This window comes from Chenopodium quinoa, unplaced genomic scaffold (genome assembly GCF_001683475.1).
Source record: "Chenopodium quinoa cultivar QQ74 unplaced genomic scaffold, ASM168347v1, whole genome shotgun sequence".
NCBI lineage: Eukaryota > Viridiplantae > Streptophyta > Magnoliopsida > Caryophyllales > Amaranthaceae > Chenopodium > Chenopodium quinoa.
This window is the reverse complement of record NW_018742205.1, coordinates 685,149-712,977: the sequence shown is the minus strand read 5'-3', so window position 1 is coordinate 712,977 and position 27,829 is coordinate 685,149. Positions and strand designations below refer to the sequence as shown.

Here is a 27,829-nt window from a genome sequence, read left to right as displayed (position 1 = left end):
GTTCATTGAACTTTCAAATGGTAATACATTTTATGGTCTAATTCCTCCAGCTATTGGAAACATGTCATCACTGATTGAGTTAAATCTAAATAGTTGTAATTTACGGGGAACCATTCCTACCTCTCTTGGAGGATTATCATCCTTGGAATCCTTAGATTTAAGCAATAATTTTTTAGAGGGATCCATTCCTACTTCTCTAGGGTCATTGTCATCCTTACAAATATTAGATTTAAGCAATAATTTTTTAGATGGATTCATTCCCACTTCTCTAGGGTCCTTTTCGTCCTTGCAAAATGAGCTCAGGGTGTTAGACCTTTCCAATAATAGGCTATTTGTAGAAATAATTGATTGGATTCCAAATGTTAATTTGCGAGAGATAAATCTCTCCAATAATCACATTATGGGACCGATCCCACATTTTTTTCCATCTTCACAACTAAGATACATAGACCTCTCATATAACTTTCTTTCAGGGCCTATGTTTAATGATTCATCCTCTAAGATTGGAGTAGTCAAAGCTCCATTGTGCCATTTAGAGAATTTACAACTCCTACATCTTCAACGAAACCAACTTTCTGGTACAATCCCTGATTGTTGGGGCACCTCAGAAGGCTTGAGTGTTATTGACATGTCCTCTAACAAACTCTGGAAGTATCCCCATGACTATTGGGCTACTTCCGGAAATGGCATATCTTAAACTGAACAACAAACTCATTAGAAGGCACTCTACCTCCAACACTAAATGAACTTTTGGGGTTGGTGATTTTGGATATAGGTGAAAACAAACTATCTGGGGAGGTTCCACATTGGGATGCAGATAGTCATCCTTTTTTGGAAATTGTCATCATGCGAGCGAATCAACTTGAAGGTGTTATTCCATCACAATTGTGTTCACTCCCTCGCCTGCAATTTCTTGACCTTGCAATGAACAATTTGACAGGAAGCATCCCTAGTTGTTTTGGCCATTTTAAGAGTATGAAGAAGTCACTGCAACTCAAAGCACCTTCTACTTACGAAATGGCTCTAGCACCAGCAACAGCACCATCAGAGCCACTAGAGAGTTTCAAAGGAGAAAATGCTATGGTGGTCTTGAAAGGGGTAGAACGACAATACACCACGACGTTGAAGCTTGTAGTGAACCTAGATCTCTCAAGCAATGGCTTAGTGGGGTCAATACCCGAGGAGCTTACAAATCTATCTAAACTCGTTGGTTTAAACTTGTCCAACAATCATTTGACAGGAATTATTCCTGGGTAATTCTCTGTTTCTCATCGTGAGAAACAAGTTTTGTTTCTCATGGGGTATGTGTCAAGATTTGGGGCTCCCACTCATGACACATATGCGGTCCCCACCAGTGAAAAACATCATATTATTTTCCAAAATGCCATTATGAGAAACAAAAGTGTTTCTCATAATGAGAAACTGGGGCTCCCTCATTATTCCTCTCAACATTGGTGAAATGGGATCACTTGAATCACTTGACTTGTCTATAAATAATCTCTCTGGAGCAATCCCATCTAGCTTATCAGCCTTAAATTTTTTAACCAGCTTCAACTTATCGAGCAATATGCTTCCACTAGTAGAAAAAAAGAAATAGGCAACCCCCCTATGGCAACGGTTCATGAAAACCGTTGCCAACTTAAGTGAGCGCCATTTTTAATATCCCCCTATGGCAACGGTTAACCGTTGCCAATTGATTAATTTATTTTTTTTTTTAAAAAAGGGGGTAGAGTTGGCAACGGTTAACCGTTGCCAATTTAAAAAAAAACCCCGGGTTTTTGTATACTACTGTATACTCCCTCATTGCTTGAACTCTCTGTTTTTGCTTTCACCTCCAAAAACGCGCGCCTTCCCTCAGCTCTCCCCTAACCATTCCTCCATTGAAGCTTCCATTGAAGGGTCCATTGAAGCTTTTGCCTCCTCACGCACGTAGTGGGTCTGGGTTTGTTCTTCTCCTCACGCGCACTTAGCTCTTCTCTTCTGCCTCCCTCCATATATGCTTGCATTATTGAAGTATGTAGCAGCTTAGACCTAGCTAGGTAAGTCGTAATAGCGCTCCTCCATTGTTATGGTTTTTTGAGGAATTGGTCTTTATTAATATTGACAAGTTTCTTGTAATTGCTAGGGTTTGTCAATAATTGCTACTTAACTCCTCCATTTATACGCGCAAGGCTCAGCTCCACCTCCATTGAACGCATAAGGCTCCCCCTCACAAATGTAAGGCCTTTTTTAGTTGTTATTGTTGATGTTTATAAGCTGAGAATTGTATTTAGTACAAGCTACATTTACCTATATTTCTAAATTGTTATGAGAACTTTATTTATCATCACTAATAAAGTTGAGAATTTTATTTTGTTTTATAGGATAAAATAGTCCTTTTTATTTAAGAGAACAAAGTTGAGAGTTTAGGGTTTTAGGGTTTAGGGTTTGAATATACTTTTCTTCATGAGTTGCTTCTCACTATATATATGCGTTGTTTCAGGCTAAGAAATTGGTTTCAAGGGCTTCTAGGGTAAGATCATCAGTTTGGAGAGTGGGCGGAAAACATCCTGGTATCTTACTCTGTCTGTCCTTGTTCTTGCTCACTAATATCATTCTTATCTTTTCCCTTTATCTGGTTTTCTATTTGTGTTCTATATAGGTTACAATAAAAAGATTATCAGGAATTTTTGGGCGAAAGCATAGACCTTGGCATTGACCTTCTATTTGAGAGTGTTGAGCCTTTATAGGTACTCAGGTATATATATATATAACTTTATGTGCTTTAAATAAGTTCTTGGTTGCACATTTTTGTGGAGATGGTGTGTGATATAACTTTAGTGCATCTTCTATCATGATGTGTGATTAATCCATTGTTTTTTAATTGATTGCATGTATCATCATATGCCTAGATACCCGTTCAAGGCTTTTCTCATTAGGAGAAAGTCTTGAATAGTCCCCGGTTGGGACTGTTCTTGAACGTTACTCTCACTTAGGTGGTAGATGTATGTCCTTTTTTTTCGATTTTAAGGAACATCTTGGCTTACCATTTCCTCGATCACCATGTTCTCTGGGTACATATGTGGGTAAGTAATTACCTACGTCGTGTACTTGGAGAACTGGGGGGAAATGCTGCCGGATTTTCCTTAAAATTGGAAATCTGACATACATTCACTAGTGAGAGTAAACGTTCAAGGATGAGTTAGGTTGGAGTGATAAGGACCCTTTGGAAGCATATATGCATTTTTGTATCTATATGAATGTTATATGCATGTTGTGTGTTTGAATTTGATTAATATATATAATAGATGTAGCAATTATACATTATTTATAATATGTTGCCATGTTTAGAGACAATTTACTTAATGGAGAAGGATCGTGGATGGATGTTATGGTAGACGTGATACATTGAATTCTTTAATGGGGTTCAAGAGTTTTGCGAGACGATTTCATCTTATCAGCGCAGAATGGGTTTCGAGTGCCTCTATTGTCCTTGTGTTGATTGTAATAATGTGAAGGTGGTCAATAGTGTTGATATCATTTAGAGATCATGTAGTTTGTCGTGGGTTTAGGGTTAAATATCATGTGTGGATTTGGCATGGTGAATAAGGAGAGTACAGTGGGGATGTTATTGGTATGATGTGCATGATGATAAAAGCAATGATATCCGTGTGGACGAGGAATACAAGAATGATGAACATATTGTGATGATGGTGCTGAGGAGGGATTTGAGGATGATCATGTGGATGAGGTTGAGGATGAAGGTGTGGATGAGATGATGCGTGGTTTTGAAGGTGACGTGTTTGAGTCATTATTGGAGGCTTCTAAAAAAGCCTTTGTATCCTGGTGCCAAAATACTCCAAACTAAGTGCCGTGCTAACGCTTTTTAACATTAAGTCGAAGCATGGGTGGACGGACAATAGTTTTACTTCCTTGTTGAGCGTGTTAAGTGAGATGTTGCCCGATGGGAATGAAATTCCAAAGTCTTACTATTACGCTAAGAAGCTCATGTGTCCATTTGGTTTGGAGTATAAGAAGATACATGCATGTCCTAATGATTGTATTCTTTACCGAAATGAATATGAACAATTGGAGGAGTGTCCACGATGCAAGAAGTCGCGCTACAAGCGCAAGAGTTGCAATGCTTGTACGAAGGGACCTCCTGCTAAGGTGTTATGGTATCTTCCCATAATTCCAAGGTTTAAGAGTCTGTTCTCTTTACCAAAAGACGCTAAAAACTTGAGGTGGCATGCAGAGGGAAGAAAGAAAAACAGAATGCTGAAGAATCCAGCCGACTCCCCGCAATGGAAGAACCTTGATATGAAGTTTGGGGAATTTGGTGACGAAGTCAGAAATTTAAGGCTTGGTTTGTGCACGGACGGGATGAATCCATTTGGCACTCTTAGTACCCAGCACAACACATGGCCGGGTACTTTTAGTGATCTACAATTTGCCTCCTTGGTTGTGCATGAAACGGAAATATGTAATGCTTTCACTTTTGATATCAGGGCCAAGGCAACCTGGAAACGACATAGATGTGTATCTTGGGCCACTGGTTTGATGATTTGAGAAAGATGTGGGACGAAGGGGTTTCCGTGTTTGATGCTCATAAGAATAAGATGTTCACATTGCGTGCAGCTCTTATGTGGACCGTTAATGATTTTCCTGCATATGGCAACTTGTCTGGGTATAAGAATAAAGGGAAAAAGGCATGTCCCATTTGTATTAATGATACGCCAAGCAGACGCCTTGATCATTCTCTCAAAGAGGTGTATTTTGAGGACAAGAAGGTTGCTCAGGCGCGATCACCCGTACCGTCGGCAGAAAAAGGCTTTCGATGGGACAGTGGAAGAGGGGACTGCTCCTAGGCCACTAATTGATGAGGAGGTTTACGCTCGGGTTAAGGGTGTACGAACATTATTTGGGAAATCTGAAAAAGCGGCGGAATCAGTTGCTCTCTTTAAAAAAGAATCAATCTTTTGGTTGCTCCCGTACTGGAAAGAACATGACGTTAGGCACTGTCTTGATGTAATGCATATAGAGAAGAATGTGTGTGACGCTCTTGTGGGAACGCTGATGAATATTCAAAAACAAAGACAAAGGACGGAAAGGGTGCACATTTAGATTTGGAAAAGATGGGGGTGCGTCAAGAATTGTGGGTTCAGCAAAGGTTTAGTAAGGGAAAGGAACATGAAAAGGAAAAAGAAATGGGTTCGAAAAAGGGAAAGGAGAAGAGCAAGGGAAAGGGAAAGCTGCGGATGCGTCGAAGAAGAAAAATGAGGGAAAAGCCAAGGAGGGGAAGGCCTACTTACCTCCGGCTTGCTACACATTGTCAAGGGTAGAAAAACGGATGTTTTGTGCATGTCTGTATGGAATTAAGGTTCCATCAGGGTACGCATCTAACATGAAAAGATTTGTATCCTTAAATGGAGAATTGAAGCTGACAAGTATGAAATCCCATGATTATCATGTTCTGATGCAAGTTTTTCTACCAATTGCAATACGTGGTATTTTACCAAAGCACGTGAGGGAAGCTATTACAAGCCTCTGTTCGTTTTTCAATACAATATGTAGCAAAGTGCTTTGATCCTTGTACACTTGATGCTTTACAGGCGGATGTGATTGTGACTTTGTGAAAATTTGAGATGTACTTCCCACCCTCGTTTCTCGACATAATGGTGCATTTGATTCTTCATTTGGTGCGTGAGATTAAGTTGTGCGGTCCAGTGTTCATGAGGTGGTGCTATCCTTTTAAAAAGACACATGGGTACATTGCAAGATAAAGTTAGGAATCGGGCTCACTCGGAAGGAAGTATGATTCAAGGGACCGTGGCCGAGGAGATTGGTAATTTTGTGGCCGACTATATAGCCGTTGCTGAACCTATTGGAATTCCTACTTCTCGACATGAAGGGAGACTTGATGGTCATGGCACAATCGGATCAAAACGAATGTCACCTGATCGAGAGAAGTTCTTACAAGCACACCTATATGTGTTGCACCATGTTGCAGATGTTCACCCATATTTAGACGAGCACATGGCTAGTTTGCGTGATGAGTTTCCGTCGAAAGGTGAGAGAGCACTGATGCACTTACACAATAAGAAGTTTGTGAGTTGGTTTCGTGATCGAGTGATGGGTGGAATGGATGAGGGTGTTACACCTACAGTAAGGTGGCTTGCTTATGGTCCTAGGGATGATGTTCGCTCATTTGAGGGATATGACATAAATGGGTACACATTTTGGACTGACGTCAAGATTTAAAATCATCCTCGACCCAAAACAGTGGTGTAACGGTTGTGGCATCGTCAAGGAGTTTGCAAGTGCTAAGGATAAATCACCCGTTGATGCAGAGTTGTCATACTACGGTCGAATTCAAGAAATATGGGAGCTTGATTATTGTGACTTCACGATTGCTCTTTTCCGGTGTAAGTGGGTTGATAATATCAGGCGTAACGTCAAATTTGATGACTTTACTCTTGTAGATCTTGGCAACCTGAATGATAGTGCGGAACCATTCATCCTTGCATCTCAAGCTAAGCAGGTGTTTTACGTATCTGACCCTGCCGACTCAAAATGGTCTATTGTGCTAGCCGGCAAAAGAAGAATCCTTGCGTTGGAGATGTCGAGGATGAGGAAGAATATGATGCCTTTGATGACTCGGCACATTTTCACTGTTCCTAGACCTGCTGTGCCAAATGAGATAGACGACCAAGCCAATTACATGAGATCAGACCACGATGAAGGAATATTAGATTGAGGTACTGTATATTTTCTGTTAGTTTGAATTACAGGCGTAGAAAGAATTAAAAAATCACATTTTAGGTGAAAATGAATGAAATTGTTGAATTTCTTGCCCATTTTTCTTATATTCTTTATAATGAATAAAAGTAACTTGCTTCACCATTTTCTATGTTTATTTGTATTATAATTCAGCAATTTATATAAGATTATAAGTTTACCTTACAATTCAGCAGCTAATAACGTGTTATGTTTGTAATGACAAGTTTTAACATCTAATGGCGGACGATCAATACCGTGTTCGAGTAGAGGATGTTGAATCTAATGATGATGATTCATCTAATGATGGGGACCAGCTGTATGATGTGAACAAGGAACCTGTTATAGGTGAGCCAGAAGATCAGGCGCAAGATGTATTGGAGAGAATGATAGATGAGTTTGAAATTGCGGCTGAGCAAGCGCCTCCAATCGATAATGCCATTATGGAGTCGTTTCGGGAGGATCAAAGTGGAGGGGGGGTGCAGGCACCAGCGAAGAAAAAGATGAGGGGTCCGACGACAGTTTTCAAGAAACCTGTCGGTCCTATGGTCTTGGAGTATGACAGGGTAGGCCAACCCTCAGGTAAATGGCAACGTCAGTATGCTGGTCAAGTTGGGATTTGTGCGCGCAAAATCCCCATTACGCTTCGTATGAGCGACGTACCTACAGGCTTGATTGACACGTTTTGGAATGATACCAGAGTAAGTTTTTTTTTATTCCACATTATTTATAAACAATTTCAATTTATTGTTATGTTATGGGCAAACTAATAATGTTTGTTATTTGTGCTTGCAGAGTCTATTTAACATTCCAAATGAGTACGCCAAGCGAAGGGTGTTTGAATCCTTACTTGCGGCAAGATTCAGAAGCTTCAAGTGTTACTTAGTTCGTCGGTTTATCACAAAGAAACTTGTGAGGAAACCAAAGAACAAGAAAGGAGATGCCAGTGATGATGATGTCATCGATGAAGAGAAACTCCCATGGCAAATATGGCCTAGCATATCGAAGGATGATTGGGAAGCTTTCGTTCTTCAAAAATGTAAAAAAGAAGAAATTGTAAGTTTAAAGAACTCTGATGAAAATTGTGTTGTAATTTATCGTCTTTTTTATTAGTAATGAAACTAACATATCTTTTTATGTAGGAAATGAGGGAGCAGAATTCCAAGAATGCATTGCAAAAGCAATACCACCATCATATGAGAGCAATGACGTATGATGAATGGAGGGATACATGGGTGAGTGAAGGAGTATACCCCTCTGCTCTTCTAGGGTCCTCCACAGCGCCATCTGACTCCACGACCAGTACTTTGGTGAGTCGTGCTGGGGATTTCTTTTGCTCTATGCATTCGCGGGACAAGAAAACCGGAAAATGGTCCATCAAGGCTCCGGAAACCAAAGAAATGACAGATAAGCTAGTAAGCAACTATGACCCAGTGAACTACATTATTCATTTGCATGTATATCACTTTATATAAACACTTACTTCATGTTGCCATTTTGTTTTTGCTAAAGCTTGAGTACACTGGAGAGCTTGTTGAAGGAAAGCTCGTCCCGACGGTAGAGAAGGACCCCTTCACCTTGGCTATGGAAAGCCCTACCATCCGGGACGGGTATTAGGTGTTGGGGGGGAGCTTGCTAGGATGGGAGAAGGTAATGGGTCCCGAATATATCAAATCTGGAAGATCCCGAGAAAGTGTGAACTCGCCACAGAACTTCGATGCCACGGTGGCATCAATTAAAGAACAAGTGCGCAATGAGATGCGCGAAGAGTTCAATGCATGGGCGAAGCAAATGAATTTGCCGACCATGCCCTTTTCCTCGACAACACTGGTCGACTCAAGTAGCCACCCACGAAGAGAAGGAGAACAGGAGATAAATGCACGCGAGGAGGTACATGATTAGAATTCAACTCTATAAGTTTTGATATGTTGAGTCACATGGGTACGTTTCTAATTAATGTTTCACTATCAATACACTATTACAGATTGGTACTCCTTCACATGCGTACTCAAGGGGGCTTGATACTCCGACACCTCATGACTTTCCTATTCTACAAGTGATTTTTTACTTACTTTTTTGGATTGTGTTGTGTTTGTGTTGTCGTTGTTGGTGGTGTTGATGGTGATGTTGTTGTTATTCTTTTATAATTGCTGTTTCTAAGATAATGTTGTTGTTCGTTTCAATCAATTTGCAAAGTTCTCCTCGGGATTGCTACACTCCTATTAGCAAATCACGAAAAACCCATGCTCACATTTTCCCGATCTGTGATACTTTGACCTTTAATCTCCTCGATCTTGGTCAAAGTGAGGGCTAACTGTAGACGTCAAAATGTCGCACCCCCAAATAGTTGAGCCTATGATGTTGTGTGGGTTGGTGTGCTATTGTGTTGTTGGTTTTGGTGTTGCTGCCAGCAACAACAGTCAGCAGATCCAACAACAGAAACCAGCAACAGCTTCAACATTCAGTAACAGCAAGCAACAAGGCAGCAAGATCAGCAGCCTGCGCAGTCAGCAGATCAGCAGCCTGTAGTCAGCAGATCAGCAGACCAGCAGATCAGCAGCCTGCAGTCAGCAGATCAGCAGAGCAGCCTCGATCAGCAGCCTGTAGTCAGCAGATCAGCAGGCAGCAGATTAGCAGCCTGCAGTCAGCAGATCAGCAGACAACAGATCTGTTGCTGGATTTGTGTTGCTGTTGCTCTTCCTTCTCCTTCTCCTTCTCCTTCTATTTCTCATTGGGAAGCCAAAAATGAGGCTGCAGCTGCACTGCAGCAGCGGTGCAGCTGCTGCCCTTTCCGCCCGGTTTTTTTTTTTTTTTTTTTTTTTTTTTTTTTGTGTTTGCACTCGTTTTGGTTTTTTTTTCGTTTTTTTTTTTTGCACCTAAGATACTTAGTTATGAATATTTATGTCTTGAAACAACATAAAAAAAGCAATTTTACAAGTTTTAGGTTCATTTCAAGTGTTAATGGTTCAAAATGGGCAAAATGACTTCTAACTTGCCCATTTTTCATGATTTTAGCTCAACGCTTGAATTTAACTCCTATATTACACCTAAGATACTTAGTTATAAATACTTATGTTTGAAACAATATAAAAAAGCAAATTTACAAGTTTTAGGTTCATTTAGAGTATTTACGATTCAAAATGGGCAAAATGACTTCTAACTTGCCCTTTTTTCATGATTTTAGCTCAATGCTTGAATTAACTCCTATATTACACCTAATATAATTAGTTATGAATATTTATGGCTTGAAAAAATATAAAAAAAGCAAATTTACAAGTTTTAGGTTCATTTAGAGTATTTACGGTTCATCTAATGATGGGGACCAGCTGTATGATGTGAACAAGGAACCTGTTATAGGTGAGCCAGAAGATCAGGCGCAAGATGTATTGGAGAGAATGATAGATGAGTTTGAAATTGCGGCTGAGCAAGCGCCTCCAATCGATAATGCCATTATGGAGTCGTTTCGGGAGGATCAAAGTGGAGGGGGGGTGCAGGCACCAGCGAAGAAAAAGATGAGGGGTCCGACGACAGTTTTCAAGAAACCTGTCGGTCCTATGGTCTTGGAGTATGACAGGGTAGGCCAACCCTCAGGTAAATGGCAACGTCAGTATGCTGGTCAAGTTGGGATTTGTGCGCGCAAAATCCCCATTACGCTTCGTATGAGCGACGTACCTACAGGCTTGATTGACACGTTTTGGAATGATACCAGAGTAAGTTTTTTTTATTCCACATTATTTATAAACAATTTCAATTTATTGTTATGTTATGGGCAAACTAATAATGTTTGTTATTTGTGCTTGCAGAGTCTATTTAACATTCCAAATGAGTACGCCAAGCGAAGGGTGTTTGAATCCTTACTTGCGGCAAGATTCAGAAGCTTCAAGTGTTACTTAGTTCGTCGGTTTATCACAAAGAAACTTGTGAGGAAACCAAAGAACAAGAAAGGAGATGCCAGTGATGATGATGTCATCGATGAAGAGAAACTCCCATGGCAAATATGGCCTAGCATATCGAAGGATGATTGGGAAGCTTTCGTTCTTCAAAAATGTAAAAAAGAAGAAATTGTAAGTTTAAAGAACTCTGATGAAAATTGTGTTGTAATTTATCGTCTTTTTTATTAGTAATGAAACTAACATATCTTTTTATGTAGGAAATGAGGGAGCAGAATTCCAAGAATGCATTGCAAAAGCAATACCACCATCATATGAGAGCAATGACGTATGATGAATGGAGGGATACATGGGTGAGTGAAGGAGTATACCCCTCTGCTCTTCTAGGGTCCTCCACAGCGCCATCTGACTCCACGACCAGTACTTTGGTGAGTCGTGCTGGGGATTTCTTTTGCTCTATGCATTCGCGGGACAAGAAAACCGGAAAATGGTCCATCAAGGCTCCGGAAACCAAAGAAATGACAGATAAGCTAGTAAGCAACTATGACCCAGTGAACTACATTATTCATTTGCATGTATATCACTTTATATAAACACTTACTTCATGTTGCCATTTTGTTTTTGCTAAAGCTTGAGTACACTGGAGAGCTTGTTGAAGGAAAGCTCGTCCCGACGGTAGAGAAGGACCCCTTCACCTTGGCTATGGGAAAGCCCTACCATCCGGGACGGGTATTAGGTGTTGGGGGGGAGCTTGCTAGGATGGAGAAGGTAATGGGTCCCGAATATATCAAATCTGGAAGATCCCGAGAAAGTGTGAACTCGCCACAGAACTTCGATGCCACGGTGGCATCAATTAAAGAACAAGTGCGCAATGAGATGCGCGAAGAGTTCAATGCATGGGCGAAGCAAATGAATTTGCCGACCATGCCCTTTTCCTCGACAACACTGGTCGACTCAAGTAGCCACCCACGAAGAGAAGGAGAACAGGAGATAAATGCACGCGAGGAGGTACATGATTAGAATTCAACTCTATAAGTTTTGATATGTTGAGTCACATGGGTACGTTTCTAATTAATGTTTCACTATCAATACACTATTACAGATTGGTACTCCTTCACATGCGTACTCAAGGGGGCTTGATACTCCGACACCTCATGACTTTCCTATTCTACAAGTGATTTTTTACTTACTTTTTTGGATTGTGTTGTGTTTGTGTTGTCGTTGTTGGTGGTGTTGATGGTGATGTTGTTGTTATTCTTTTATAATTGCTGTTTCTAAGATAATGTTGTTGTTCGTTTCAATCAATTTGCAAAGTTCTCCTCGGGATTGCTACACTCCTATTAGCAAATCACGAAAAACCCATGCTCACATTTTCCCGATCTGTGATACTTTGACCTTTAATCTCCTCGATCTTGGTCAAAGTGAGGGCTAACTGTAGACGTCAAAATGTCGCACCCCCAAATAGTTGAGCCTATGATGTTGTGTGGGTTGGTGTGCTATTGTGTTGTTGGTTTTGGTGTTGCTGCCAGCAACAACAGTCAGCAGATCCAACAACAGAAACCAGCAACAGCTTCAACATTCAGTAACAGCAAGCAACAAGGCAGCAAGATCAGCAGCCTGCGCAGTCAGCAGATCAGCAGCCTGTAGTCAGAAGATCAGCAGACCAGCAGATCAGCAGCCTGCAGTCAGCAGATCAGCAGAGCAGCCTCGATCAGCAGCCTGTAGTCAGCAGATCAGCAGGGCAGCAGATTAGCAGCCTGCAGTCAGCAGATCAGCAGACAACAGATCTGTTGCTGGATTTGTGTTGCTGTTGCTCTTCCTTCTCCTTCTCCTTCTCCTTCTATTTCTCATTGGGAAGCCAAAAATGAGGCTGCAGCTGCACTGCAGCAGCGGTGCAGCTGCTGCCCTTTCCGCCCGGTTTTTTTTTTTTTTTTTTTTTTTTTTTTTTTTTTTGTGTTTGCACTCGTTTTGGTTTTTTTTTTCTTTTTTTTTTTTGCACCTAAGATACTTAGTTATGAATATTTATGTCTTGAAACAACATAAAAAAAGCAATTTTACAAGTTTTAGGTTCATTTCAAGTGTTAATGGTTCAAAATGGGCAAAATGACTTCTAACTTGCCCATTTTTCATGATTTTAGCTCAACGCTTGAATTTAACTCCTATATTACACCTAAGATACTTAGTTATAAATATTTATGTTTGAAACAATATAAAAAAGCAAATTTACAAGTTTTAGGTTCATTTAGAGTATTTACGATTCAAAATGGGCAAAATGACTTCTAACTTGCCCTTTTTTCATGATTTTAGCTCAATGCTTGAATTAACTCCTATATTACACCTAATATAATTAGTTATGAATATTTATGGCTTGAAAAAATATAAAAAAAGCAAATTTACAAGTTTTAGGTTCATTTAGAGTATTTACGGTTCAAAATGGGCAAAATGACTTCTAACTTGCCCATTTTTCATGATTTTAGCTCAATGCTTGAATTAACTCCTATATTACACCTAAGATACTTAGTTATGAACATTTATGGCTTGAAACAATATAAAAAAAAGCAAATTTACAAGTTTTAGGTTCATTTAGAGTATTTACGGTTCAAAATGGGCAAAATGACTTCTAACTTGTCCTTTTTTCATGATTTTAGCTCAATGCTTGAATTAACTCCTATATTACACCTAAGATACTTGGTTATGAACATTTATGACTTGAAACAATATAAAAAAAGCAAATTTACAAGTTTTAGGTTCATTTAGAGTATTTACGGTTCAAAATGGGCAAAATGACTTCTAACTTGCCCATTTTTCATGATTTTAGCTCAACGCTTGAATTTAACTCCTATATTACACCTAAGATACTTAGTTATGAACATTTATGGCTTGAAACAATATTAAAAAAGCAAATTTACAAGTTTTAGGTTCATTTAGAGTATTTACGGTTCAAAATGGGCAAAATGACTTCTAACTTGCCCACTTTTCATGATTTTAGCTCAATGCTTGAATTAACTCCTATATTACACCTAAGATACTTAGTTATGAATATTTATGGCTTGAAACAATATAAAAAAAGCAAATTTACAAGTTTTAGGTTCATTTAGAGTATTTACGGTTCAAAATGGGCAAAATGACTTCTAACTTGCCCATTTTTCATGATTTTAGCTCAATGCTTGAATTAACTCCTATATTACACCTAAGAAACTTAGTTATGAATATTTAAATGAAGTATCTTCCTAATGTGTGCAGGAAGAGACCCGTTGTGAACTTCTTCACCCGGGCGAATCATATGATGGACCTTTGAATGTTGTTGCCTATGGTAGTGCACAACCGGCCGAACAAGGTACGGTCCATTTGCGACCTCTTCTGCCTGAGCATTATTCTGTTGGGATCCATTCTGTGGTTCTTGGGTTCGAGGACATCTTAATACCTGTGCCCGTGGAGGAGGATAAGTTCACTACACTCTGGGCAGCAAAAGGTAGTTTTGTGCAATGGCCATCTGCTTGGATACGGTTGATGAACCAGGTAATTAAGATTTAGATTTCACGCTTTAATCTATACCCGATTTTCTTCCCAAGAGTTGGATGGAAATCTTTTCTAACCATTTGTGTTATTTGTCTTATTAGCCATCGAGGAAAAGCCAAACTCCAAAGAAGAGGGTGGAGGGGCCAAAGGAGAGGAGTGAACATGGCTCGGTGAGTGGAAAAGCGTCGATGAAGGCAAGCTCACGAGGTTCAGTTACGCAAGCTACTCCATTAGTTGAAGACACGGTGCTTCAATCGCTATCTCAGGAGTTAGCTTATTTTCACAACCGTGTTTGCGTGTTGCCTAATTACAGCCCCATCCAAATTCAACTTCCTAAGGAAATGTTCCACTACGATGATGATGCAATGGCATGGCTATTCAAAGAAGATGTGAAGGAATTTCTAAGTGGTGCAATGCTTAACATTTCCCTCATTCAAATATGCATGAGGTAATTCAACTGGTACTCAATTTATGTTATATAGTTTAGTGGTGTTTGTCGTTTGGTTTTCGATTAACATTTTGTTATCATGCATGCAGAGCACTCCAGGAGCAAATATGGGAGCTTGAATCTCCTTGTCAAGTTGGGTGGTTATGCCCTGAGCAGATGCCCACTGCTAGAATCTTAGGCAACTCCGCTGACGTGTTGTACTATGGTGAACGGGGTATCAGGCAATCAGTGAGTGCGGGAGACAAGTTTATATTCGTCCCGTATAATGAGAAGTACGCCTGATTATGCTAGTCAAGCTCATTTGTTTTCCCAGTTTATTTGTTGTAATAGGCTAACTATTGATTTGTTTGTCTCGTGTGTAGTTATCATTGGACCCTACTTGTGATTTGTGTTTCCAGTAACACAATCTTCTACTTTGATTCTGCTCAGTTACCTCAAGTAAGAAAGCGTCTCGTGAGGTCCATACTACAAAAGTAAGTATCTAGTTTGTTTCAATTCTTGTTATTGATTTTCATATCTTAACTCATATGTATTGATTATACTTGAATCAAATTTGAACTTATTACTTTGATTTTTTGTAGTAACATGAAGAAGATAAATCCTCGATCTCCTCGAGGTCCTACACGGAAAGCACCCAAGGTAATTCACCCATGATGTTGTGATTTTCTTACTTTACAATGCTTAAGATGTTGCTTATTTGCTATGCATTTTGATTCATGTGCTTTGTTCCTCATGCTAGTGCGCACAACAGCAAAACGGAGTTGACTGTGGCCTATACGTGATGAGATTCATGTATGACATAGTGATGAGTCATTGTACAGACACACGTCAGCTTGAAGAGGTATGCCATTTTGGTTGAAATTGCGTCCCTAAACCTCTTACTTGCTCTTTTTTTGTAATCTCAAGCATTAGGAACCTATAACTAAGTGATTATTACATGTTTTAACTAGTTATAATATCAATAGACAAGAAATATAGAAAAAAGGCATCCTACTAGCCAAAATGACCTTACTTGAGCCATTTTGGTTGAAATTGCGTCCCAAAACCTCTTACTTGCTCTTTTCTTGTAATCTCAATAATTAGGCACCTATAACTAAGTGATTATGACATGTTTTAACTAGTTATGAGTTCAATAGACAAGAAATATAGAAAATAGGCATCCTAGTAGCCAAAATGGCCTTACTTGAGCCATTTTGGTTGAAAGTGCGTCCCAAAACCTCTTACTTGCTCTTTTCTTGTAATCTAAAGTATTAGGCACCTATAAATAAGTGATTATGACATATTTTAACTAGTTATGAGTTCAATAGACAAGAAATATAGAAAATAGGCATCCTAGTAGCCAAAATGGCCTTACTTGAGCCATTTTGGTTGAAATTGCGTCCCAAAACCTCTTACTTGCTCTTTTCTTGTAATCTCAAGCATTAGACACCTATAACTAAGTGATTATGACATTTTTTAACTAGTTATGAGTTCAATAGACAAGAAATATAGAAAATAGGCATCCTAGTAGCCAAAATGGCCTTACTTGAGCCATTTTGGTTGAAATTGCGTCCCAAAACCTCTTACTTGCTCTTTTCTTGTAATCTCAAGCATTAGGCACCTATAACTAAGTGATTATGACATGTTTTAACTAGTTATGAGTTCAATAGACAAGAAATATAGAAAATAGGCATCCTAGTAGCCAAAATGGCCTTACTTGAGCCATTTTGGTTGAAATTGCGTCCCAAAACCTCTTACTTGCTATTTTCTTGTAATTTTATTCCTTAGTCACATATAACTAAGTAATAATGTCATGTTATTATTATGAGTAAGCTAAGTATGAGTTCACTTACGTTTTGTGTATTATTCCAAGTTTTGTTCGGGTCATTACTACTAACTAACCCCAATTATTATTAATTCACTTCTACTAACTCACGTTTTGTGTATTCTAAGTTTTGCAAGGGGCAAACGGGACAGCCATACACGAGCGAGGAACTCCATGTAATTCGAGAGATGTTGGCGACCTACATCACATTTAATTTGTAAATATCGTTTACTAGCTAGCTACTTCATCAATTCTAGCCTTGGCTTACTAATTATGTACTATACATTATTATAACTAATTAAAATTGTTTGTAGGTAACATGAAACATTTTTCATATATATATATATATATATCATCTCTTGCGATTGTTATTATTATTTATATTTTATTATTAATAATACTAATTATTGTTACTATTATCATAATAATAATTATTATTATTACTATTATAATATTAATAATTATTATCATTAATATTAATATTATAATAATATTAATTATTATTATTAATATTAATATTATAATATTAATAATATTGCAGCAAAAAAAAAAACAAAAAAACAGGTCAATGGCAATGGTTAACCGTTGCCAATATTTTTTTAAAAAAAGGGCGCCATTGTATTTGGCAACGGTTAACCGTTGCCAACTCAAGCAATTAGCAACGGTTAACCGTTGCCAATTATTTTTAAAAACAAAAAAAAAGGGCGCCATGTTCAATGGCAACGGTTAATCGTTGCCAATTGCTTGAGTTGGCAACGGTTTTGAACCGTTGCCAATTATTTTGGAATTTGGCAACCTTCAAATACGCAACGGTTCAAAACCGTTGCCTTTGGGGGGGTTTGAACCGTTGTCAATTTGCTCTTTTCGTGTAGTGTTCATGGAGAGATACCTACGGGAAATCAGCTCCAAACTCTCAATGATCCATCCATTTATGGACACAATGCAGGATTACGTGGAGATCCATTGCCAAACAAATGCGGAGGCAAACATGGAAGACAACATCAACCAGATGAAGAAGAGGAAGAGGTAGAAAGCACCCTTGAAAAGGTGATGTTCTACATCGTTGTAATGCTCGGCTTTGCAACTGGATTTTGGGGAGTCGTAGGAAGTTTGTTGTACAGCAGGACATGGAGGCACGCTCTCTTCCGACGTGTGGAATATGTCACTGATTTCTTGTATGTTCAAGTTGTTGTAAGGATCAAGAGGCTCAATTAACATCTATTATATATTCGCCAAACACTATCATAATAGCAATAAAAGATGGTTAAAGTTGATAAAAAAAAGTCAAATGTGTCAATTATTGTAGAACGGATAAAATATAACGCCGAAGGTAGCGGATGGCCTATCATGGATTCATGGCAGTAATGTGGTGATAATGAAAGTGGCAAACCAGCCATACCATAAAATGCTAAGATTACAAATCCTAAATGAATTATAGTGTAGTCAAACACATGTATAATATGTAAACACATGTATGTACACCCACTTATATAAAAAGGAAAGATACATGAAAGTTAGTCTGGTTAGAGATAGAACTAGGAAGTCTTCTCTAACTTTCGTGTATAATGTAGATTATTAGATGCAGAATATCCAAGTAATCATAGTCTTTACATGTATTTCTAAGCACTAATTACACTAGTATGGATGCTAATTTGAAGCCCAAAAAAATTGGTTTAATAGTGGACTATTTGGCTAATAAACTTTTTTCTCTTGGATTGAACCATTTTGTCACACTTTTTGGGCTATGGTATTATTTTACTTTCACATTGAAATGCTAATTCACTGCAAAGTGCAAATATCTAAAGTAAATTCCAATTAAATATTTCTCAAGGTAAATGCATACTTTATTTGGGAAACTAGACTACATAATAAGATCACAATTTTTTAAGATGTACTCTGTAACATTAGTAGCATAGAATAATTTAGTGGGAGAGGTTGGGATTGAAATTCTTAAGTTACAAGGGAATCTTAGGGTATTACCATTGCTGGCTTGAAATATACTTCATATATATCTGGCTGTTATGCGTAACATCGACTAACACCTTATCATTATAGGGAAACTAATGCCAATTTATCGCAGTACTCCATATAGTTATGCATTTTTTTTTTATGCCATGTGAAATATCTATTATGACATATTTCCAAAAAATAAAAATAAAAAAATAACTAAGTAATTCAATCTGAACTTTATGTGATACGATCGCTCAATCATACGAGCAGTAATTACTCCGTATTATGCTTGGTTATAACAACTGTACCTCTCAACAATGAACAATCTTCAAACATTTCAAGAATAGCCATGAAATATTGAAATGTGACCAAAAGTAATACATGCTGTAATAAATTTGTTTTTTTTTTTTTTTTTTCCTAAAAATGGGTAATAAAAAATTAGAATAGTCTTCTTTCAAAATTATAATACCTTTATTGTAATTATTTTAAAGTTTGGGTGTGTATTTAAGTTAATTTGTAAAATAAGTGTTAAAAAGTTATAATCCGTAAAATTAATACTTTTACTCGTTGTACTTTGCAAATTTCTTAAAGTCATCCTTCGACCAATAAAACCTTAAAAGTGGTGGGGCTTAGTAACTCCCATGTTAAAGTACTAAACAACTACTATTATTAATAAATCATCAAGTGTGAATCTAATTGCTACCAATGAAACATAATTATTAAAATTAAAAGTATAATTTTACCAAAACCTTACTAACCTTTATATAGGAAATTGTGTGAGAGAAACTTGCACACTTAAATGATACTGAAAAATCTAGTCAAACAACTAAAAATGTTGCAAAATCAATCAAGGAAAATAGCAATATATCAATCATAATATAAAAAACCACCACGTGGTAACTTTATATTTTTTTTTGGGACTTTTTTTTTAAAATAAAAATTTTGTTGGGTGAGATTTGCGGGGATGAAAAAAAGGTCCATAAAAAGCTCGTGTATGATTTGTTAAACATAGGAAAGTAATTAATAAAGATAGTGACTATGCACATTAAGCATACAATAGGCCTTTATAAATATGAACACATTCACGAACCCTAGTAAAATGGTACACACCCTAACATGTTTTTATGCATATATATACGCACATAAAAACATACATGGAAAACTTTTATAATTTTGGAAATCACTAATTTAAAATCTTGCTTTAAATTACACTCTTTCTTTCCTGACATATAGCCAAATCCGTGTTTTAATTGTCCTTTATTTAATTTGTCCTCAAATAATCTTTCTGTCAAGGTTTTTTGACTCCTTTTATTTTATTTTCTTAAATTATTTCGATACTAAAATTCTCTAATTCTCTACTTACTGCCCGAATAACCCCCTTTCCTCTATATAAAGAGTGAAGCTATTGCTAGTTAGAGAAGTAAATGCTTTTCTCTCTTTTTCCTCTTTGAAAAATAGAGAGAGAAAACAGAGTAAAATATATAGAAGGAAAAAAAAAAACAGAGCAACGATGAAAATGATTTCAGGTTTGGGTTTGGGTTCGGGTTCGGGTCCGATATTTGGTATGTTGATGGTGCAATTGGTATCAACCGGGTTGCAAATTCTTTCAAAAATGATATTAACGCAAGGAATTTTCATTTTTGCTCTTATTGCGTATCGCCATCTTCTTGCTGCCATTTGCATTTTCCCTTTTGCATACTATCTTGAAAGGTATTCTTTTTTAACCCCCTATTTTATATTAATTCAATCTAATTCATTTCTTGTTTATGTTTTCTTCTTTAATGCAATTATTATAAATTATTTTGGGTGCAACTTTAATGATTTTTTTTTGGGTGCAACTCTAGTGCAAATTTCAAGTAAAGATCAATTTTTTTTATTTTAAAAAAAAGTTTTAGACGCGTTACATGTTGTAATTACATGTTAGAAGGAATCCTCCTAGTAAGGAAGTTCATTTTTCATTTCTAAATTTGAAAATATATGGGATGAAAGGTGGCATGAACAGAGAAATTATGGGATTTTAATTTTGTTTGTTTGTTTTGACTGATTAGTTGTCAATGAACTGTATTAATTACTACGTATGAATTTCCGATATGGAAATGAGAACTATAGAAAGGAATACATTTAATACATATGATCATAGTATCAATATTGCAAATGTCAAATATGTATGACATTTATTATTGATACTTTTCTTAATTTATTAGAAGTACAAATTTTGGGATTGGAAGGTGATAACATTACAATTGCATCCCATCTTTGTGATTTTGCAATGTCAATTAGAATTCGGAAGAAAACATTGTCGACGTACCAAAATCAGTCCGGTCTTAACTTTTTCTCCAACGTTAAAGCTCAACTTATTACATAGTATTTTTTATTTATTTTTTATCGTGTTGACTAAAAGTCTAAAACTAACATCATTAAAGTAAGCCTATATAATAATAGTAAAATTATCCACAATTGAAACATGCATTTTATTAATGTTAATAAATAATTTAAATTTATTTTTGTGATTGCAGGGGAAGTAACATAAAGTTAACCTTGATGGCGGGAGTTTGGGTCTTTTTGAGTTCTTTATCCGGGTAATCAGCTCCACATACACCAACTTTCTTTAATTTTACCATAAATTGGGAAATGTTGTAATTACATTCCATCGTTAGTTTGTTACTCCGTAATTCCGTATAATATAAGTACAATATTTTATACAAGTGGAAAAGAATATTGGATAAATGTGAGACTCGAAAGAAAATTAAAAGTAAAAATATTTTGCAAAATGAAAATAAGACAATAAGGAAGAGACAGAGTTATTGCAATAGTTTTTTTTTTTTTTGAAAAAGAGTTATTACAATATTTGTCATTGTTATAAATGAGTAAATACCAAATTAAAAATAAAATTAACCAAAAAAAATGTGGCCATTTTCTTTGACCCATTTTACCATAAACATTTTTTCAGTCACAATTGAAATATTATAGGCAACCAACCCAAGAATTTAGCATAAGGTACCCAAGTGATTTACGTTAATTAGGGTAGTAGGGCACTTGGCAATTGGCAAGGATAAAGGACATTCCCTTAAAAAATCATATGCGACACGTTATATTTCTCTTTCCAACTAATCAAATTTTTTTTATTTTTTTATTTTCTTTTGATTCTCAAACAAAAAAAATAGGTTGATTAATTTTATTGGACATGTTAGCTTTATGACTTTTTGAGTTTTCCCCTCTTCTTCTATGTTTAGAGTACGGGGAAATGGGGAATGAACCTTTAATATCACATGAGGTTTACTCGTAACTTTTATTTCATCAATTATTGATAGACAATGCTTAAAGATATTATTAGTGCAACTTCTATGTAATAATTGTTAACTATTATGAAACAAAGGAAAAATTTCGGGAGTAATTAATGTAATAAGTATTGTCTATCCTACGGCCTAGCATAATTCACAAATTCTCGATGCATGTTGTACTTTATGCAATCACTAAATAATACTAAAACTTATCAATAAACGTTAAAATTTGGCCTACATTAGGTGAACAAATGGTACTCGCTTACACTCTCATGCATATTCTATTCATCTTGATAGATAATACCAATGTTAATTTTAGATTAAAATGGAATTTGATTTTTAATTTCAATTTTGCAAATAAAGAATAGCATATATATCATCAGTACTATTGAAGCAGTGATCTTGGCTAGGTATTAATTCTTTGAGTGGCTTGTGCATTTGTGCTAAATGCTAAATAATTCGGTCAAAAATGTAGTAGACTCATGATTGTTTCTTAATATTCTCATTCTACTTAGTATAACCAAAAAACATCTACTAGTAATTTGGTTCGTTTAAAGTATTACGTCATGAAATGACTAAGAATATACCTTCTGTTCCATATGTGTTGTTATTACTAACAATTAGAATTTCTGTTTTTTTTTTTTTTTTTTTTTTCTCTTTGACGTAAACAATTAGAATGTCAATTCACAATATAATGCTGTCCTACTTCGCATTTCTCATAATATGCTGCCTTTTTATTTTAAATTCAAGTCTCAATTAACTGCAATGTAATCTGTTATCAAGGGTACACATAAGATGTTTTGTCACTAGTAATAATCAAGATGCTACAACTTTTTATTCGTTTTTTTCCAAATAAACCTAAAGATAGACTTATATATAAAATATAAGTAGACTAATTAAAAAGACAACAATAGTGATTTTGGTGTATCCGAGATTACAATGATGGTTTAATATATATAATTAATTTGTTAAGATGTATTTGTGTAGAATTCCATTAGATTAATTGATCAATTTAAAATGTGTTTTGCATTATTTTACGTGTTAATTACTTCGTATATAATTTGTGGTACAATATGCAGGATAACTTTGGGGATGGGATTGTTCTATTATGGACTTCGGGACACCACAGCTACATATGCCACCAATTTCCTCAACTTAATCCCTGTAGTTACTTTTATCTTCTCCCTCATTACAAGGTAAAGTTACAACAACTTATTTTATACATGCATGATATTTGCACACATTTATTATATTAATACTTTAAGCATGCATGCTAATAGTATTAAAGTACGTTACTTTTTGCAAATTTTAAACGTTCTCAACTTAATCTTCTAAAAAGATAAAGCAATTTTAAGGTACCAAATATTGACTACACCTCTTAATTAATCACTCATTGAGTTATTTTTTGTTTGAACTAATCACTTTTCAAAAGCATACTAATCTAGATCAAAACTATGATCCGATCTCTTATTAAGTATGTCTTTTTTCAACAAAATTAAACGATAATAGAATATGGTTATGAACTTAATTATGATGTATAAATATGCTTTAATAAGTGAGCATTGCATGTGACTTTGAACATTTCTGATCATGTTAGTGCAAGTAATTTTTAATTTCTAGTGAGCTATATCATGCATTGATCCATTTCAGAAACTTAATTTGATTTTTAGTGAACATTGGCACATTGCACGTGACTTTGATCATATGATGTAGATTGCATGTGACTTTGATCGTATGATGTAGATTGGAGAAACTTAATTTGAAGACCATCAGAGGAAATGTTAGGGTTATTGGAACAATCTTCTGTTTATCAGGAGCCATTATCATTAGTCTATACAGAGGAAGCTTACTTGTTGCCGGTCATGAATCAACTAAGGATGCCAAAATAATCAAGCCAGATTTCAAAATTGGCACTATCAAACTTTGTGCAAGTATTTTATCCTACGCTCTCTGGTTCATTGTGCAGGTACTTTTCATAGTGTAAAATTTAAAAAAAAAATAAAAAATAAAATTATAAACCATATTACAAGCCCATGTATATTAGCAAGTTCGATCAAGGATAATGGCCCAATGGGCCTTCTTCATAAATAAGTTACTTGTATTAGTCCAATTTTTTTGGGCTTTCTAATAAATTGATGTATTTTTTTCAGGTAAAGTTGCTAAGGGAGTTTCCACTAAAGTATTGGGCAACAATGTTAACATGTTTATCAGCATCAATTCAAGGAGCAATTGTTGGCGTTATCTTAGACAGAAGTTCAAGTGCATGGAAGCTAGGGTGGAACCTTCAACTAGTTACAATTGTTTACTCGGTATATACCTTGAAAATTTTCCCCTTTCTAAAGACCTTAATTATTAATCTTCCGTTCTTATGAACAATCTCTCGTATGTCCCAACCTAGCTAGGGGATGTTGGATGTCCCGTAAACTACATCTACCCACTTGGGAAATATTAAATACCCACTTCTAATAGACAATTTTTAAAAATGTTTATTTGTGTTTCGAGTTGAATTCTACTATCACTAATCTTTATTACACGTGGGTATTTTACGTGATGGATAGACCAAGTTTTAATTAATTATTTATAACTTTCAGGGAGTATTGGCATCAGCAGCATCATTTTGCATAATCTCATGGGCAGTTGAAAGCAAGGGTGCCACTTTTCCAGCCATGTTTAATCCATTAACTTTGATATTTGTAGCCATCATAGAAGTCTCAGCTCTTGGTCAAGAACTTAGAAGTGGAAGGTAAAAATTTGACCCCTTTCCTTTTTATGTTTTTAATTTGGACCCTAAGAAAAATAGTGATAATACAATTAATTGTGACATGTCTTATAGGATAGTGATACACGTATTTCAATTCATATAACGACGACTTTTCTTATGTGATTATGTCACACTATATATATGCCAATATAAGGGGCAGAAATACTACCTTATGATAAACGTGGTTATCACGATCCCTTTCATAGTTATAAAATTTTACGAATAGTTATATTTGGCTTTTGTGGTTACTTTTTGTAAGAAAAAAGTTTATAGTACAATGAAACGTAAAAAAATAAAATAAAAGAAAAAAAAAAAAAAAAACTTCAGTAACATTTTTTAACTTCTAATGCAGTTTGATAGGTATGTTGGTGATAATAGTGGGCTTGTATGCCTTCCTATGGGGTAGTGGTACAGGTAAAAAGACAGAATTAACCCTGCCAAAATCAAGCAACAATGAAGGAGAAGCAGCCAAAAGCAATGAGCTAGCAAGATCACAAATGTCAGCAACTGTTGTTCCAACTGCATCACCTATTAGTCATGTCTCTCAAAGTGATCATGAACAATCTGTTTAACGAGCCTAGTTTTATTATTAGGACATCCTCTTGTAGTATGCTAGCTAGATGCAAGGAAACTTTAGAATTAATTTACAATAGGGTAATTGAGGAAGTTGAGTTAATGCACTAAAATAATTGTTTGTCTAGGGTTTGAACCTTCAATTATGTATCCATTCTTCTAATTAAGGGCTATATATATAAGTATATATCATTGGCACATTAGCCATACCTTAGCTTCTTGATCAGACAACAAGTGATCAAGTGTGGGGCCTCTTTGTTATAAAATGGGCTACCGTCTTATATTAACCTTTCAGTAAATCAAATGTAAGTCGTCTAAAACTCAATCTAATATATATATTATGAATATCATTAATCCATGCAAAACAAAGTATGATTTCTTATACAATCCATTGATATCGTCCCACATAATTAAGTCATATGGGATTCTTTTTTTAAGAAATTGCCTGGGCAACAATCTTATTCTTTTAGTAAATCGAATATATTTCGTGTAAAAATCTAATCCTAATTACTCTGTAGTCCACGTGAAACAAACTAATTTACGATTATCATATCCAACATAAAAACATAATCCATTGTTATCGTCCTCAATTATATGCCTCGTAAACCTAACATAGTCAAATCATTAAGAGAATATGACATGCTGACCTAATTTTGTTTTTATGGTAAGAATAATTTCAATTAAGGATGATGGGCCACCATCTTTCCTCAGTAGATCTAGGATTCACTAATACAGGCAAACTGAAGGTAAAGGGTCCCATTTTTGTAAACCACAAGAATTGATAGTACATTAGATTTTTTTTGGAAGGGGGAGCATGGGGAATGTGTATAGTTTTGTTCGTTGCTTCCATTAAACTCCAAACAAATCTATGAAGCTTGCTCTTTCTTTTGTTCTTTTTTTATGACATAGACTTGAGCAAATTAACAAACTAGTACATGGAAATTAAATTGCAACTTCATGAACCTTTGCTTCTAAACTCGAGCATGGTCAACTTATTAGATATAATAAGTTTTAGGTGATTCTCGACCTTGTGCGGAGGGTATCATAACATATATGCATATGCACTTATTAGACCTAATTAGGCCAAATTAGTTCTGATGTCACCATATGTTATATCTAATTGAGTTGATCAATTATGATTAGCCTTGAAACCTTTTTCAAGGTAAAGAAAATACAATCTTAGATGATAAGTAATATTATAATATTCGTGGGATAGATGTATGTTTATATAGTGTCAGAGTAGTAGATATGATATGATCCAAATAATGTTAAGAGGGGGTCTACATGATTTAAATGGGTGCAACGAATGAAGTAATAGCTAACCTATTTACAAGCACAAGTTGTAGCCTATGCACGTGGTAGATAGGTTTTGGGACCATCTTAGATAACCAATTTTGTAACTCAAGGATCAAAAGCCATCTACTCAAAATGCCCTATATTAGTGGTTAACAAGGTCAACAAGGTAGAGAAAAATGGAAGACCAAGAGAAAAACAAGAGGACTCGTGTTAAATTTTGTTGGTCACTCATGAAACCACTCCTCAATATATTGTCAACTTTGGATGCTATTGAAAATAGGATAGTACATTTGGGTGCATCATGTGCATGGTGCACCCGAAAGATGGAAAGAACATACGGTTGTTTGATAAAGAACATATCGTGTTTGACAAAGAACATACCTATATATGTTTGATAATATGTTCTTTTATACTAATATTCTTTAACATATGTTGATTAAACATGTTTTTTGGGTTTCAATAATATAAAGTATGTTCTTTGAATTTGGCTTGTATGTTCTTCGAGGTAATGAGTGACGCACAAATTCTTTTTTTTTTTTTTATTTTTTATTATCATATATCATTTTTTTTATTATCGTATGTTCTTTGAGTTTGATCAATGTGTTCTTTGGGTATGAATTATATGTTTTTTACCTTATAACTTATGTTCTTTTAACCTATGTTATTTTGAATTTTGAAATTTGAAATTTAATTTGAAAATGAAATCTTGAATTTTTTTTAGTTGAAAATATTTTAGAGAGAGAAAACTAAAATTATTATGGAAAGTTGAATTTTTGGAGAGAAAGAAAACTATTTTTGGGGAAATGATATCTTTGATATAGATTTTTTCCGTTAATGTGTAATTTTTCATAAATTTTAATAAAGTTTTTATCACGTTCTTTTTGTAATGTCTTTATATTTTTTTAATAATGCATGTCCATTGTTAAACACAAACATGTTCTTTTTCAAAAACCTGCATGTTCTTTTTTGAACATCTAAATGTTCTTTGCGCCTATTTTTTTTATTTAACCGGGTACACCATGAGCATGGTGCACCCGGGTGCACAGATCATGCATTAGGATGCTATTATGTTTGAAAATGCAGCTATTTTGGTGAAGTGATTATTTATACATTTTTTTTATCTAATTTATGAGTGAGTAATGAGGTTTGTTTTGAAGGAATAGTGAAATAAATGATTGATAAACATATTTGAACGTTTTACCAAAGTGAGCCAAAATTGGTAAATATTTACCAAACTGGACGCGTGACAAAACTATTTACCAAACTAAGCTTCCAGGGTAAAACGCTGTCTCGGACAGCGTTTTATCCTGGAATTTTTTTTTAAAAAAAAATCAGTTGGTAAAACGCTATCCCAGACAGCGTTTTACCATTAAAAAAATAAAAAATGCAAATTGAACATAAAACGCTGCCCGAGACAACGTTTTATGTTCAATTTTTTTGTTGAACATAAAACGCTGTCTGAGACAACGCTTTATGTTTGAAACATAAAGCGCTGTCCCAGACAGCGTTTTTCTGCTGGAGACAGCAAATCAGCAGCAACCACCACCAACA

At 35.8% G+C, this 27,829-nt stretch overlaps 2 protein-coding genes across 2 annotated transcripts; both read left to right on the top strand.

Moving 5' to 3' along the window:
* The first annotated feature begins 2,680 nt into the window (after positions 1 to 2,680).
* On the top strand, positions 2,681 to 8,373 carry LOC110726081. The gene is made up of 4 exons (XM_021905538.1): positions 2,681 to 2,737; positions 6,984 to 7,457; positions 7,899 to 8,066; positions 8,269 to 8,373. The coding sequence occupies exons 2-4, from the start codon at positions 6,996 to 6,998 to the stop codon at positions 8,371 to 8,373; spliced, it is 735 nt and encodes a 244-aa protein (XP_021761230.1). The 5' UTR covers positions 2,681 to 2,737; positions 6,984 to 6,995.
* An 11,385-nt stretch (positions 8,374 to 19,758) lies between these two features.
* On the top strand, positions 19,759 to 25,519 carry LOC110725432 (WAT1-related protein At1g09380-like). Its single transcript, XM_021904916.1, has 7 exons — positions 19,759 to 20,077; positions 20,884 to 20,946; positions 22,728 to 22,844; positions 23,392 to 23,614; positions 23,799 to 23,957; positions 24,240 to 24,391; positions 24,762 to 25,519. The coding sequence occupies exons 1-7, from the start codon at positions 19,878 to 19,880 to the stop codon at positions 24,979 to 24,981; spliced, it is 1,134 nt and encodes a 377-aa protein (XP_021760608.1). The 5' UTR covers positions 19,759 to 19,877; the 3' UTR covers positions 24,982 to 25,519.
* The last annotated feature ends 2,310 nt before the right edge of the window (positions 25,520 to 27,829 follow it).

Coding starts and splice junctions, on each gene's coding strand:
- LOC110726081 (XM_021905538.1), top strand. CDS start 6,996: ATGGCGGACGATCAATACCGTGTTCGAGTAGAGGATGTTGAATCTAAT. Junction 7,458..7,898: donor CGTTTTGGAATGATACCAGA/GTAAGTTTTTTT, acceptor CTTTTTATGTAG/GAAATGAGGGAGCAGAATTC. Junction 8,067..8,268: donor ACTCCACGACCAGTACTTTG/GTGAGTCGTGCT, acceptor TTTTTGCTAAAG/CTTGAGTACACTGGAGAGCT.
- LOC110725432 (XM_021904916.1), top strand. CDS start 19,878: ATGAAAATGATTTCAGGTTTGGGTTTGGGTTCGGGTTCGGGTCCGATA. Junction 20,947..22,727: donor TTTTTGAGTTCTTTATCCGG/GTAATCAGCTCC, acceptor TACAATATGCAG/GATAACTTTGGGGATGGGAT. Junction 23,615..23,798: donor CTCTCTGGTTCATTGTGCAG/GTACTTTTCATA, acceptor TATTTTTTTCAG/GTAAAGTTGCTAAGGGAGTT.